This window comes from Drosophila ananassae, chromosome 3R, assembly GCF_017639315.1.
Source record: "Drosophila ananassae strain 14024-0371.13 chromosome 3R, ASM1763931v2, whole genome shotgun sequence".
NCBI lineage: Eukaryota > Metazoa > Arthropoda > Insecta > Diptera > Drosophilidae > Drosophila > Drosophila ananassae.
The window spans coordinates 25,365,175-25,375,962 of record NC_057930.1 but is presented as its reverse complement, the minus strand read 5'-3'; the positions used below and the strand labels follow the sequence as shown (position 1 = coordinate 25,375,962).

At 45.8% G+C, this 10,788-nt stretch overlaps 6 protein-coding genes across 8 annotated transcripts; 3 read left to right on the top strand and 3 right to left on the bottom strand.

The window, feature by feature from the left end:
* Positions 1-173: 173 nt before the first annotated feature.
* Positions 174-548, bottom strand: LOC123257329. Its single transcript, XM_044716060.1, has 2 exons — positions 441-548; positions 174-349 (listed from the first exon to the last, which is right to left on the bottom strand). The coding sequence occupies exons 1-2, from the start codon at positions 499-501 to the stop codon at positions 306-308; spliced, it is 105 nt and encodes a 34-aa protein (XP_044571995.1). The 5' UTR covers positions 502-548; the 3' UTR covers positions 174-305.
* A 133-nt stretch (positions 549-681) lies between these two features.
* Positions 682-1,732, bottom strand: LOC6497619 (mitochondrial inner membrane protease ATP23 homolog). Its single transcript, XM_001961663.4, has 2 exons — positions 1,013-1,732; positions 682-956 (listed from the first exon to the last, which is right to left on the bottom strand). Exons 1-2 carry the CDS (start codon positions 1,667-1,669, stop codon positions 756-758), a joined length of 858 nt encoding a protein of 285 aa, XP_001961699.1. The 5' UTR covers positions 1,670-1,732; the 3' UTR covers positions 682-755.
* A 203-nt stretch (positions 1,733-1,935) lies between these two features.
* On the top strand, positions 1,936-4,045 carry LOC6497912 (glucosidase 2 subunit beta). The gene is made up of 2 exons (XM_001961664.3): positions 1,936-3,094; positions 3,166-4,045. The coding sequence occupies exons 1-2, from the start codon at positions 2,077-2,079 to the stop codon at positions 3,807-3,809; spliced, it is 1,662 nt and encodes a 553-aa protein (XP_001961700.1). The 5' UTR covers positions 1,936-2,076; the 3' UTR covers positions 3,810-4,045.
* Positions 4,046-4,366: 321 nt separating this feature from the next.
* LOC6497618 (ragulator complex protein LAMTOR3 homolog) lies at positions 4,367-4,977 on the bottom strand. The gene is made up of 2 exons (XM_001961665.4): positions 4,835-4,977; positions 4,367-4,767 (listed from the first exon to the last, which is right to left on the bottom strand). The coding sequence occupies exons 1-2, from the start codon at positions 4,876-4,878 to the stop codon at positions 4,437-4,439; spliced, it is 375 nt and encodes a 124-aa protein (XP_001961701.1). The 5' UTR covers positions 4,879-4,977; the 3' UTR covers positions 4,367-4,436.
* Positions 4,978-4,979: 2 nt separating this feature from the next.
* LOC6497913 (conserved oligomeric Golgi complex subunit 5) lies at positions 4,980-7,628 on the top strand. 2 transcript variants are annotated; one of them, XM_001961666.4, is made up of 4 exons: positions 4,980-5,122; positions 5,193-5,808; positions 5,867-6,937; positions 6,997-7,628. In XM_001961666.4, exons 2-4 carry the CDS (start codon positions 5,203-5,205, stop codon positions 7,573-7,575), a joined length of 2,256 nt encoding a protein of 751 aa, XP_001961702.1. In that variant the 5' UTR covers positions 4,980-5,122; positions 5,193-5,202; the 3' UTR covers positions 7,576-7,628. The 2 variants fall into 2 exon arrangements, with proteins under 2 accessions (XP_001961702.1, XP_014761884.1); XM_014906398.3 differs by having other exon boundaries at positions 5,003-5,122; positions 5,190-5,808.
* A 127-nt stretch (positions 7,629-7,755) lies between these two features.
* Positions 7,756-10,685, top strand: LOC6497914 (apoptosis inhibitor 5 homolog). Of its 2 annotated transcripts, none has more exons than XM_001961667.3 (7): positions 7,756-7,970; positions 8,066-8,227; positions 8,308-8,841; positions 8,927-9,127; positions 9,191-9,393; positions 9,451-9,637; positions 9,694-10,685. In XM_001961667.3, the coding sequence occupies exons 1-7, from the start codon at positions 7,902-7,904 to the stop codon at positions 9,940-9,942; spliced, it is 1,605 nt and encodes a 534-aa protein (XP_001961703.1). In that variant the 5' UTR covers positions 7,756-7,901; the 3' UTR covers positions 9,943-10,685. The 2 variants fall into 2 exon arrangements, with proteins under 2 accessions (XP_001961703.1, XP_014761885.1); XM_014906399.2 differs by having other exon boundaries at positions 9,442-9,637.
* Positions 10,686-10,788: the final 103 nt, after the last annotated feature.

Genomic DNA, 10,788 nt, shown 5'->3' with positions numbered 1-10,788 from the left:
AATGAGCCATGACCAAATCGCACGACCAATTCTGGCTTAATTCGAACCAAAAACGATTGCATGATCTGGGTCACAAAAACACAAGGGTAAAATATTATGCCTATTGAAAAGCTTTTAAAGGTAAATGTTCATAACAAATTTATTGCTTTGTGTTCATCTCGATCATCAGATTATTTTTGAATTTCAATTTTAGTTGTCACAGTAATCAGCTTTACAAACAAGACTTAGAGCCAATTAAAGGCAAGTTATGAAACGAATATTACCACACCTTTTTGAGAGTTCCATGGTTGGTAGGATGTGTTTCTTTATCTCGAAGAGTAGTCATCGTCATCATCAGTCGATGAGTCAGCTGAAAATATCCGACATAGATTAAGCCTTGTCTAGTTGTTTTAGTAGCTATTACTTATCCAACTCCACTTCTCCAATATCCTCCAACTTACAGCCGAACAAAACATCCCCAATGAAGTCAAATATCATTCCAATTATTTCACAGTCCTCCATGGCGTTCAGAATTACAGAGTGTTACTACCAAAACAGGCTCAAAACTTTCAATTTATATAGAATTTGAAGATTAATTAGTTTGAACTTGGTACTTTTCCAAAGTTAATGGCTTATAATTTAATTAATATCCATCCATTTGCCTCTAAATATATTGTGGTCTGACAGAAACCTATTTAAAACTTCAAAGCTTAAAAATAGTTTTATTACGCTTTTGGTGTACTTAAAAACAGGCTCATATATGTGTATACTTTTGTTTAATATACATCATAGCCATACATGGGTCCCTCCATGTAGGCCTTCTGTTGGTCCGTGGAGTTTCGGCGGATTCTCCGACCGATCGGCTCTAGGTCGGCGTAGCACTTGGGGAAGACTCGTTCCACGGCGGCGATGGCATCAGCTTTGCTGATACTCCTCACAGCCAGCACAGAAGCCAGTGCCTTGGATTTCACGCAGTTCTACGAGAGAAAGGGGTTTTAGTTTTCCATAATCTTGATCCAAAAACAATACCCACCTGATGCGCCTCTTTCACGTTAAATGGCGAGGCATCTCCCTGAAACATTGCACTCAAGAAGGAACAGTGAGCTAAGTTCGCAGCCCGGATCTCCGTGCAGGCCAAGTGGTCCACGTTCCTGAAGTCAAGGTCGTTATTGCAGTAGTCGAACATGTGGATCATTTCGTGTGTCAGCACTCCGTGAACCATGCTCTTGTTCTTGGCCATATTTTGACACACAACTATCTGGTTGAGCTTTGGATCATAGCCGCCGGTTACGGAGGGATCACAGACCTCGCAGGAGATGTGGCGCCGGAGATCGATGGCGCATCCGGAGCTCTTCAGGGCTCCCATCATAAGCTTCACTAAGGGTCCGTTTTTCACACACCAGTAGACATTCTCCTCGCACTTGAAGCGGTCGATGTTCTCCTGGCCCTCCAATCCGAAGAGTATGCGGGACCACTTGGGCTTGAAGGTTTCCCCCCTGCGCTCAGGGTACAAGTCATATCCCCAATCCTTCTTCACTGTGGTGTTATCTTGAGGGGATTCCTTGATTTCATCACTGGCCGATGCCTTTTCACTTTGTGATTTCGATGTTTCCGGCTTCGGTGTGGATGTAGCCTCTATTTCTTGGGGTTTTGCGACCTCCTTGGCCCACACTTTAGTCAGGAATTCCATTGTTTTTTAGTTCCTCCAACTGGTTGAATAACAAACCGGCAGCTGATGGAACAGAGATGCCACATGGTTAAAAATCATATACAAAATTGGGTTGGATTTTTATGAAAAAAATTATTGTATTGGGAAGCAATTTATCAAACAATAAAAGAACTATGCGATTTTAAAGCAATAGTGGGTATTATTAAATATTATATCTATATTTTAGTTCTAAAATATGTAATGTAACCCTATCATGACACCTTTCGCACCACTGTCAACTGTTATCGATAGCTTGTATAGCTTGCCATCCCTAGCCCTGCACCGGCATTTACGACTCGTAAAATTCATAGCAAATTCCACGTAAGATTTACGGTACAAGCAACTGAATTTTACCAATCTATTGCGATTAGTCAGAACTGATCGGAAAAATGCAAGGCATGAGGAGCAGGAGCTTGTTGGTGCTAATACCGTTCCTGGTGGCCTTACTTCTGGCGAGCGAAACTTCGGCAAGCGGAGAAGTTCTTCGACCCGTTGGAGTCTCGTTGGCAAAGGCTGCCCTTTACCAGCCTCGAGCGGACAAAAGTTGGACTTGTTTGGACGGAAGCCGAAGCATACCCTTCACCCAGATTAACGATGACTATTGCGACTGTCCCGACGGAAGCGACGAACCAGGAACCTCTGCCTGTGCTCAGGGAAAATTCCATTGTCTGAACAAGGGCCATCAGCCGATTGACATTCCCAGTTCCCAGGTGCAGGACGGTATCTGTGATTGCTGCGATGGCAGCGACGAGTCCCAGTTGGTGGCCTGTCCCAACACCTGCCAGGAGCTCGGAGCAGCTGCAGCGGTCCAGCGCAGGAATGAGGCTGAGCTGTTTAAGAAAGGTGCTGAGCGTCGTCAGGAGCTGATTACCCGCGGCAAGCAAATGCGAGCCGAGCGTGAGTCTCGCCGTCTGGAACTGGATCAGCGTCTTAAGGAGCAGGAGCTTCTCCGCACCGAAAAGGAGCAGTTGAAGCAGAACGCGGAAGCTTTCGAAACTGAGGCCATCGATGCCTTCAAGGAGCAGCATCGGGAATTGGATACGGATACCGCCAAAGCCGAGGAGGAACCAAAAGAGATGCGTAAGGAGGCCTCGCTAAGCTTTATAGAATATGACACCAACACGGACGGCTTTGTGGAGGTAACTGAGCTCATGGTCGACATGGTCTTGGACAAGGATCGCAACGGCGTCGTTACCAAAGAGGAGGCCAGGTACTTCCTGGACGAGCGCGACCGCGTGGACATAGATGCCTTCATCACCTTATCTTGGCCCAGAATTAAACCTTTGAAGATGCTCGCCGAAGGTCTGTTCCAACCACCCACACCGGAGGATTCTACTGGAGATGCAGCCCAGCAGACAGAAGCTACCCCTGAAAAAATCAACCCAACTTCTCCACATCTTAATGATGGTAAACAATGCGCCTCGACAATGCGAACATTTGAGTAAACTAAACTAACCAATGTGTTTACCTTTTTTCAGAACAAGCCGATCTGGCTGGGGACGATGACATCGAGGCTGACGAGGAGGGCGACGAAGATCAGTACGATGACGAAGAGCCCGATGTTGGAGTTGGTGAGGCCACCCCAGACGTGGAGGATGCTAAACCTCCTGTTTACGACCCGGAGACTCAACGTCTGATCCAGCAGGCTAACGAGGCGCGCAATGCTCTGGAGGAAGTGGAGCGCAGCATTCGGGAGATAGAGCATGAGGTCAAAGAGATCGACGAGCAGAATGGCAAGGACTACGGTCCCAACGAAGAGTGGGCTGTGCTGGATGGCCAGTGCTATACCTTCGAGGATCGGGAGTATGTTTATACGCTGTGTCCCTTCGACCGGACTTCTCAGAAGTCGAGAAGCGGCGGAGCCGAAACAACTCTGGGACGATGGGAGCAGTGGATCGGCCAACCCAAGAAGTATTCCCAGCAAAAGTACGCCAACGGCGCCGCGTGTTGGAATGGCCCCTCACGTTCTGCCATTATCAACATCAAATGTTCCCTGGAGCCAAAGATCACTGCCGTCAGCGAACCCAACCGCTGTGAATACTACTTTGAGTTCGAGACTCCTGCTGCCTGCGACAGCGAAGCTTTCCAGGCCGAGACGGATAACCTGCACGACGAACTCTGAAAAGGCCACAAGTTGAAGCGCAAAGAGGAAAGGCAGAGGGGTAGAAGATCAGCCCCTTGGGAATTGTATTTTAGTTGTAAACAGAGAACATTATTTTGTCGAGATCATTCCTAAGCTGAGGCAGGAGGAACATGGAACATCATCAAGAATGTAGCGAATTATTTCAGTGTATGCATTTAAGAAAAACCGTAAAACGTTTCATTTTGAATAAAGTGTAAACACCTAGTATTTTTAAATGAAATCTTTATATAGCACTAAAATGTTTAAGCCACTATGGTGTTTCTCATTCTGTCTAATAACATGATAAGAATAAGTATCAAGAAAACAACATAAGGTTCCCACAATTTTTCCAAACAAAATGTTACATTTTTGATCGAAAAAACGATTTAAATTAAAAGATTCATTTCTAAGGTACTTAAAAACTCAATTCAGGTCAAGCTTAAAGATGTAGAAACTTTAAAATTTGCATTTAAAAGAAACCACTTGATTTCGGATAAAATTTACACATTTTTTGATATTGTTAGAGGGAACTAATGTAGCTAAAATAGAAACCGCTGTTTAACAAATATTAAAAATATATATATTTATATGTATAAAGCGCATTATGTTATACATGGTAGACTACTTCTATGCCTCGGTAACCGCCTGCTTAATGTCCTCCAGATACCCGTCCACCTGGTGCTCCAGGGCGAGGATGTGGCCCGTGTTGCAGTTCTCTGCGCCCACAAACGTGAGGATAAGTGGCAGCTTGTTCATTTGCACCACCTGGTAGTTGGAGTACATCGATATGATTGTTTTGTTCCGGCCCAGGCCCAGTTTGCTCGCCTGGTCGCAGGCCGTGGTGAATGTGGGTATGAAGGACGGCATCAGGGCAAAGTCCAGATTCTTCTCCTGACTGACCCGTAGGAGGGGCACTCCATCGCGATCCGTTATCTGTATTACATGCAGTCCACTGACCCTGTGAAAATGGAATGGGAATAAGTCACCCACATAATCTTGTCAGACAGCTGCAGGAGAATACGTACTTGTGGAGAAGGCCGTTGAAGTACTTCTTGATGTCGTCCGACATGTCGAACTTGCCAAATGTGGAAATAGAGGACTTTTAGCAATATTATCAAGTTTTCCTTTCCATACACAGGTATTTTCCAAAATCAAAACAATAACTTTGGTAGGGGAGGTGCACCGTGATGATAATTCTTGTCACCATTTGCAACACTACACTACAACGCTATCCAACACTGAAAATAGAACATCGGCGTTCCAGATTCCAACGTACTTATTCAACGTAAACTGATTGCGTGGAAAAACAATTGGTTTGCATTACAAAACATTTTAATTTAAGTAAGTTATATAGTTAATTTAAATATTTTACACACCCAGAAGTATCTGCAACATGGTGTCTGGAGATGCGGCTGTGACAAAGTCCGCAAGTGGGGTAGCGTCCGATGATGACGACTACTCGGCGTCCATGTCGCACCTAACCATTGGACAGCAGATCCAGGAGCTGTCGAAGCAACTACAGCACACTACCGAGGAGCTCCACCAGCAAGTTCGGGACAAGCATGGAGCCCTTCTTCAGCAGGCCACACATGCCGGCAGATTCGATGCCGCGTTGAACACTTTGGCGGAGGATGTCCAGCGGGTGAGGGAGACGGGACACCGACTAAAGAGCCAGGTGGACACGCAGTACCAGCAAGTGGAAAACCAGACTCAAGTGCTGGGACGCCTCCACGATGTCAGTCACCTCTTGCGATCCGCAGGAACTCTTCTGAGCCTTACGGCCAAGTTGAAGGGCACCAAAGATGTGCTCCGGCAAGCGGAACTGCACTTTGAGCTGGGCCAACTTATCGAAGATAAGGAGCTCAAGGACATCGAGTTCATCCAGCAGGAGCGGGCATATGTGATCAGCTCGGGGCAGAAGATTAGAAACCTCACGCAAATGCAGCTGGTCACAGGCCTCCAGGAGCGTAATCAGAATCAAGTGGTTAATGCCTTAAAGGTTTGTACTTCATCCACATTTATTCATAACTGTAACAACCTTCTCTTCCACTTCACAGATCTTTATGAACTTCAACACTCTGGAGAAATCGTTAGACAATCTCCTGGCCACCTTCATTGCGGACATGGAGCAGTCTCTCAAAGAGTGCTTTGCTGGCAACGACATCTCCGTGCTCAACAAGTCACCCACGCACAATGTTAGCAAGCCTGCCCCAGTACGGGGCCCTGGCAAGACCCCTCAACTGACCACCACCCAGAACTTCCGAGCCAAATTCTGGAAGTCGCTGCACTGGCTCCTGTACGACGAACTCTACGAAACGTGTACCCAGATCAAATTGCTAAAGGCTGCTCTGGAGCAGATTAACCAGTTCGGTTACACTTCAGAGTCCTCGGATCAGTGTATTCCGCAGCGGTTCTGGCAAAAGGTGCAGCAGCTCCTGCGAAAATCGTTTGATGAATGCCCCCAGCACGTGACGCAGACGCTCCAGGAGGGACTATCCAAACTGCTGACCTCCGCCAGAGGCTTGGAACAACGATTGAATGGCGAATTTCAGTTCGATAACGAGCTCTTTGCTCCACTGGAAGTGGGCTATGTCAGCAAGTGCGCTGCAAACCTGAAAGCCTGCCTGGCTGGCGTCGACTTGCCAGGAAACGAAACGGTGGACAACTTCATCCGCGTGGCCTCCACCGAACTAAGTGCGGCTCTGATCGATTCCCGTCTAACGAACTCCATTGCGAATGTATTCATTGCCTGTGGCAAGGAACTGTGCACCAAACTGGAAGCTCAAATCAAGCTGGGAGCCGATTCGAAACAGGTTGTGGATCTGCCCAATCTCCAGCAGCAGCAGAACACGCAGCTGGCCAACGTTTTATATTACTACAAGGACTCAGTGCGCCGTATGCTAGGCGACTTGCAAGTTCAGTTTGAGAAGACGCAGGGAACGGCCAAGGATAGCATCCTCCACTCCCTTGAACAGGCGGATCTTCTCATCGGCACAATTCTGCAGCAGATCATGGAGTCGATTGTAACGACCATCAGTATCATCATTTTAAGTATGCACCGAGAGCCAGGACTAAACTCGGAGAGGCTGTCCACCACTGGTGCGTCGATGTACATGAAGGAGCTCCAGGTGGGTGCCGCAGACTCATTCAAGCTTCAAGTTATTTATAAAATACGTTATTCTTTTAGGAGTTCATCAACCGATCCTGGTCGCATCACATCTCCCTCTTCGATGACAAACAGATGACCACAAAGTGCGGCCATGAGTTGGCGAAGCGCTGCATCGAGCTGTTCCTGCACAACATCAGCATCCTGCGTCCGCTGAGTGCCGCGGGAAGACAGCGCCTGAAGCAGGACTGCCAGCACATGGAGCAGGCCCTGAAGCCACTTTGCCTCAATCTTGCTGAGCTGGGAAAACCTTCGCGCCTGCTAAGAGCCATGTCGCTGCTGATCATTCAAACGCCCCAAGAGCTGGTAAAGCAGACGATCGGAGAGGAATCCCTGGTACCCAGCTACATAGTGCTGCTCCTGCTCTTTGGCCATGCTGGAGCGGATTTACAGTCTCCCCACACCACGGCGAATTGGTCCAACGAACGTTTAATTGAGTGGCTGGACGGACACACGGCGGAGCGGGAGAAGCTGGAGCTCATCTCTGGAGCATTGCAGCGGTACCGGGATAATGCCAGGCGCAAGAACATCCAGCAGTATGACGAAGTCTACCCAATGATGGTCGAGTATTTTGAACAGGCCTTGAAGGCGATTCCATAAATGTAATCAAAATATATTTATTTTAGTAAATAAAAGATCTTTACAAGGTGTAACCTAATATTTTAAATATAATTTAATTTATAATTATTGTATAGTTTTAAATTTTAAATCGTTGTAAATTCTCGAACAGTGCCGCATAAACGTTCGACTAGAAATATTCGTCGCAGTGTGCGTTGTAAAATAGGTCTTCCTATTATTCCGATCTGGTCACACCGAAGCGCACCATTTTGTTAGCAGCGTGAAAAAACCCGGAACGCTCTCGTTTTACGAAATAAAAATATAAAACTGACTACAAAAGTATCTAAAAATTAGGATTTGCTTCAAAGATGGACAACATAGAGCGACTGTACAAATGCTACGAGGTTCTTTCGGAGGCGGGCGATAAAATATCCGAGGTAAGCTATCCGCCATTATAAAAAAAAACGGAATCCACGAAACGTGCCGGAAAAATATGTGGTACATATTTAAATTGTATTTTCCGTTTATGCAGCATGTGGAGGAATACAAGGAGATACTGAAGGCGGTAAAGGGCACCTCCAAGGAAAAGAGACTGGCCTCGCAGTTTATAGGGAACTTTTTCAAACATTTCCCGGAGTTGGCCGACACAGCCATCGACGCACAGTTCGATTTATGCGAAGATGACGACACACAGGTGAGTCTTTAACACGGCAGATGTTAATGAAGCGTGAAAACTTCGATTTCATATTCTGACCAAATTATTTGGTCTTTCAGATTCGCCGGCAAGCCATTAAGGACCTTCCCAAGCTATGCCAGGGTAACGCCGAAGCCACCACCCGAGTGGGAGACACCCTTGCTCAGCTGCTCGTCCTAGACGACCCCTCTGAGTTGCAGCAGGTAAACAACTCGCTGCTGAGCATCATCAAACTGGACACAAAGAGCTCCGTCACCGGACTGTTCCAACAAATCACTTCGGGCGATGAGCCGACCAGGGAACGCTGCTTCAAATTTATCGCCACCAAGCTGCTGACAATGGGGCCCAATGTGATAACGAAGGAGATCGAAGACTACATCGTGGAGGAGATCAAGAAGGCCCTGCAGGACGTGACAGCCGATGAGTTCCACCATTGCATGACAATACTGGGAGCTACGAAGCTGGGCAGCACCATCACCGGACACGCCGAGCTGGTTAAACTGGCCACCGAGCAGGCAGAGCTCAACAACACAGACACTGACATTATTGCGGTTGACGACGAGGTTGTGGAGCGGTTCATACAGTGTGCCACAGCAGCAGCACCGTATTTTTCGGTAAATATAAGCATCAACTATGGACTTAGTTTCTTGAAAACCTAAAAAATGTGCATCGCCTTATCTAATCGTTCTATTTTTGTAGAAAACCATTAAGTCGACGGCCTTTGTCGCACATGTTTGCGATAAACTGCTGCCCATAAAGACCTGGAACATGATCGCCACTGCAGTATCACAGGATCAGATCCAGCTCAGATTGCTGAAAGTATTTGCGGAAATGGTAACCTACACGGACACCCTAGAGAACGCCAGCGAGCGCATCAATGCCGTCTACAATGTATTACTGGTGAGCTATAAACCTATAAGCTATACAAATTATTCTTTTCTATAATAAATTATGTCTTTTTAGGAGTACATGCCGTTGCCAAAACTTAATGACGAGGATCTTGGGGACACCCCGCCATCGTTTCAATTTTCACACGCAGAGTGCTTATTGTACGCTCTGCACACTTTGGGCAAGAAACATCCCAATAGCTTAAGTTTCGTCGAAGACTCCGAAAAACTAAAAGACTTCCGAGCCAGATTGCAATATCTAGCTCGGGGCACGCAAGGGTGAGTTTCCACAAAAGAGTTTCATGTTTAAAGTATACCTTATCGCAGAGTTTTCAGTTACATTAAGAAGCTGGAAGAGGCTCTGAAGGGGAAGTCGGCGGAGGAGCTGAAGACCGAGGAGAACCAACTGAAGCAGACGGCCCTGAAGACCACATCGAATATCAATGTATTGATTCGCGATCTATTCCACTCGCCTCCTATATTTAAGCACGAAATTGTATTATCCTGGGTTGTGCCAAAACCGGTAAGACTCTAGCTTATTCTATCGAGTATCTTTACTGATTTAAGTCTTATTTCCAGAACAAGCTTGGCAAACGCCATGCACCCATCACATTTGGGGACAAAGCTGCCGCCAACGGCAAGGAAAAACAGGAGCAGGAGCAGGAGAAAAAGGCGCGGCCATCCAACGATCAAAAGTTCTACTCGCCGCCTTCTGGCAAATACTCGAACAAAGTTAACCAGAACTTCGGAAACAACAACAGGGCGAGACAGCGCGGTGGCGGCGGTGGCGGGGGCGGCTACAAAAACAGACGCTTCAACAAATATTAGATTTATAAAGTAAAGAAGCAGCAGCAGCAGTCAATACCCCAATTCGGTCTTTTATCCTAGTCCTAAACGAAAAAGAAAACAATCAACTGAGATACAGAATAAAAGAAAAACCCAAAACTTCAATGATCCTGCGGCAATCAGGCTACTAAATAGAAACGAATGAAACAACAACCGACTGCTGGTGAGTATGAACACATTTTCCGATTAACAGTCTCCTTTTGGTATATTTTCAGCGCAACTTCCAACATTTTGAAACGTTTGCAATATTTTTCCATTCATTTTATTTAATTTTTTTCGAAAATCTCAAACTGTTTTTGTTTCGTGAACAATGTCTCTTGCGGACTCTTTAAGCAACACCACGCCATCATCTCATTTCACATCAACAACAAAGGCTGGCGCTGGTGTTGCTTTGAACTGAAATCCACGCACCATTATCAATTGTGTACTATGAATTAAAATTAGTTTATAACGTTAATAATGAACCAAAACCCAGCAATAATATTGAAACTATTTAACCAACTTTACATAAGAATTTCTAAAAATCAATCGAACGATTTTATTCCCCACTTGAGGCAATTGATTAAACGGTTATCAAATGGAATTTTTGTTTTTTAAAAAACTTGCTTAGTTTTTATTTTAACATGTATTGAAAGCCACAAATTGTACCACATGTAGATGAACCCCCAACTCACATTGAAAGCATACATTTTTGAACTCAATAAAGGCAACATTACGCTATTAAAGATGTGTTTTAATCAAGATTGCAGTTCAAATAGAATCATTATGCAATCGGTAAAGGAAGCGGGCTCCAGTTGGCGGAGAAAACGTCACTCGAAAAGGCCACGT

Excerpts from the sequence above, each read along its gene's own strand:
- LOC123257329 (XM_044716060.1), bottom strand. The coding sequence starts at position 501 with ATGGAGGACTGTGAAATAATTGGAATGATATTTGACTTCATTGGGGAT. Across the intron at positions 350-440 it reads TGGGGATGTTTTGTTCGGCT|CTGACTCATCGACTGATGAT; the intron begins GTAAGTTGGAGG and ends GGATATTTTCAG.
- LOC6497619 (XM_001961663.4), bottom strand. The coding sequence starts at position 1,669 with ATGGAATTCCTGACTAAAGTGTGGGCCAAGGAGGTCGCAAAACCCCAA. Across the intron at positions 957-1,012 it reads ACGTGAAAGAGGCGCATCAG|AACTGCGTGAAATCCAAGGC; the intron begins GTGGGTATTGTT and ends TTTCTCTCGTAG.
- LOC6497912 (XM_001961664.3), top strand. The coding sequence starts at position 2,077 with ATGCAAGGCATGAGGAGCAGGAGCTTGTTGGTGCTAATACCGTTCCTG. Across the intron at positions 3,095-3,165 it reads TTCTCCACATCTTAATGATG|AACAAGCCGATCTGGCTGGG; the intron begins GTAAACAATGCG and ends ACCTTTTTTCAG.
- LOC6497618 (XM_001961665.4), bottom strand. The coding sequence starts at position 4,878 with ATGTCGGACGACATCAAGAAGTACTTCAACGGCCTTCTCCACAA. Across the intron at positions 4,768-4,834 it reads TTCAACGGCCTTCTCCACAA|GGTCAGTGGACTGCATGTAA; the intron begins GTACGTATTCTC and ends CCATTTTCACAG.
- LOC6497913 (XM_001961666.4), top strand. The coding sequence starts at position 5,203 with ATGGTGTCTGGAGATGCGGCTGTGACAAAGTCCGCAAGTGGGGTAGCG. Across the intron at positions 5,809-5,866 it reads AAGTGGTTAATGCCTTAAAG|ATCTTTATGAACTTCAACAC; the intron begins GTTTGTACTTCA and ends TCCACTTCACAG. Across the intron at positions 6,938-6,996 it reads TGTACATGAAGGAGCTCCAG|GAGTTCATCAACCGATCCTG; the intron begins GTGGGTGCCGCA and ends TTATTCTTTTAG.
- LOC6497914 (XM_014906399.2), top strand. The coding sequence starts at position 7,902 with ATGGACAACATAGAGCGACTGTACAAATGCTACGAGGTTCTTTCGGAG. Across the intron at positions 9,128-9,190 it reads CCGTCTACAATGTATTACTG|GAGTACATGCCGTTGCCAAA; the intron begins GTGAGCTATAAA and ends ATGTCTTTTTAG. Across the intron at positions 9,394-9,441 it reads CTAGCTCGGGGCACGCAAGG|AGTTTTCAGTTACATTAAGA; the intron begins GTGAGTTTCCAC and ends ACCTTATCGCAG.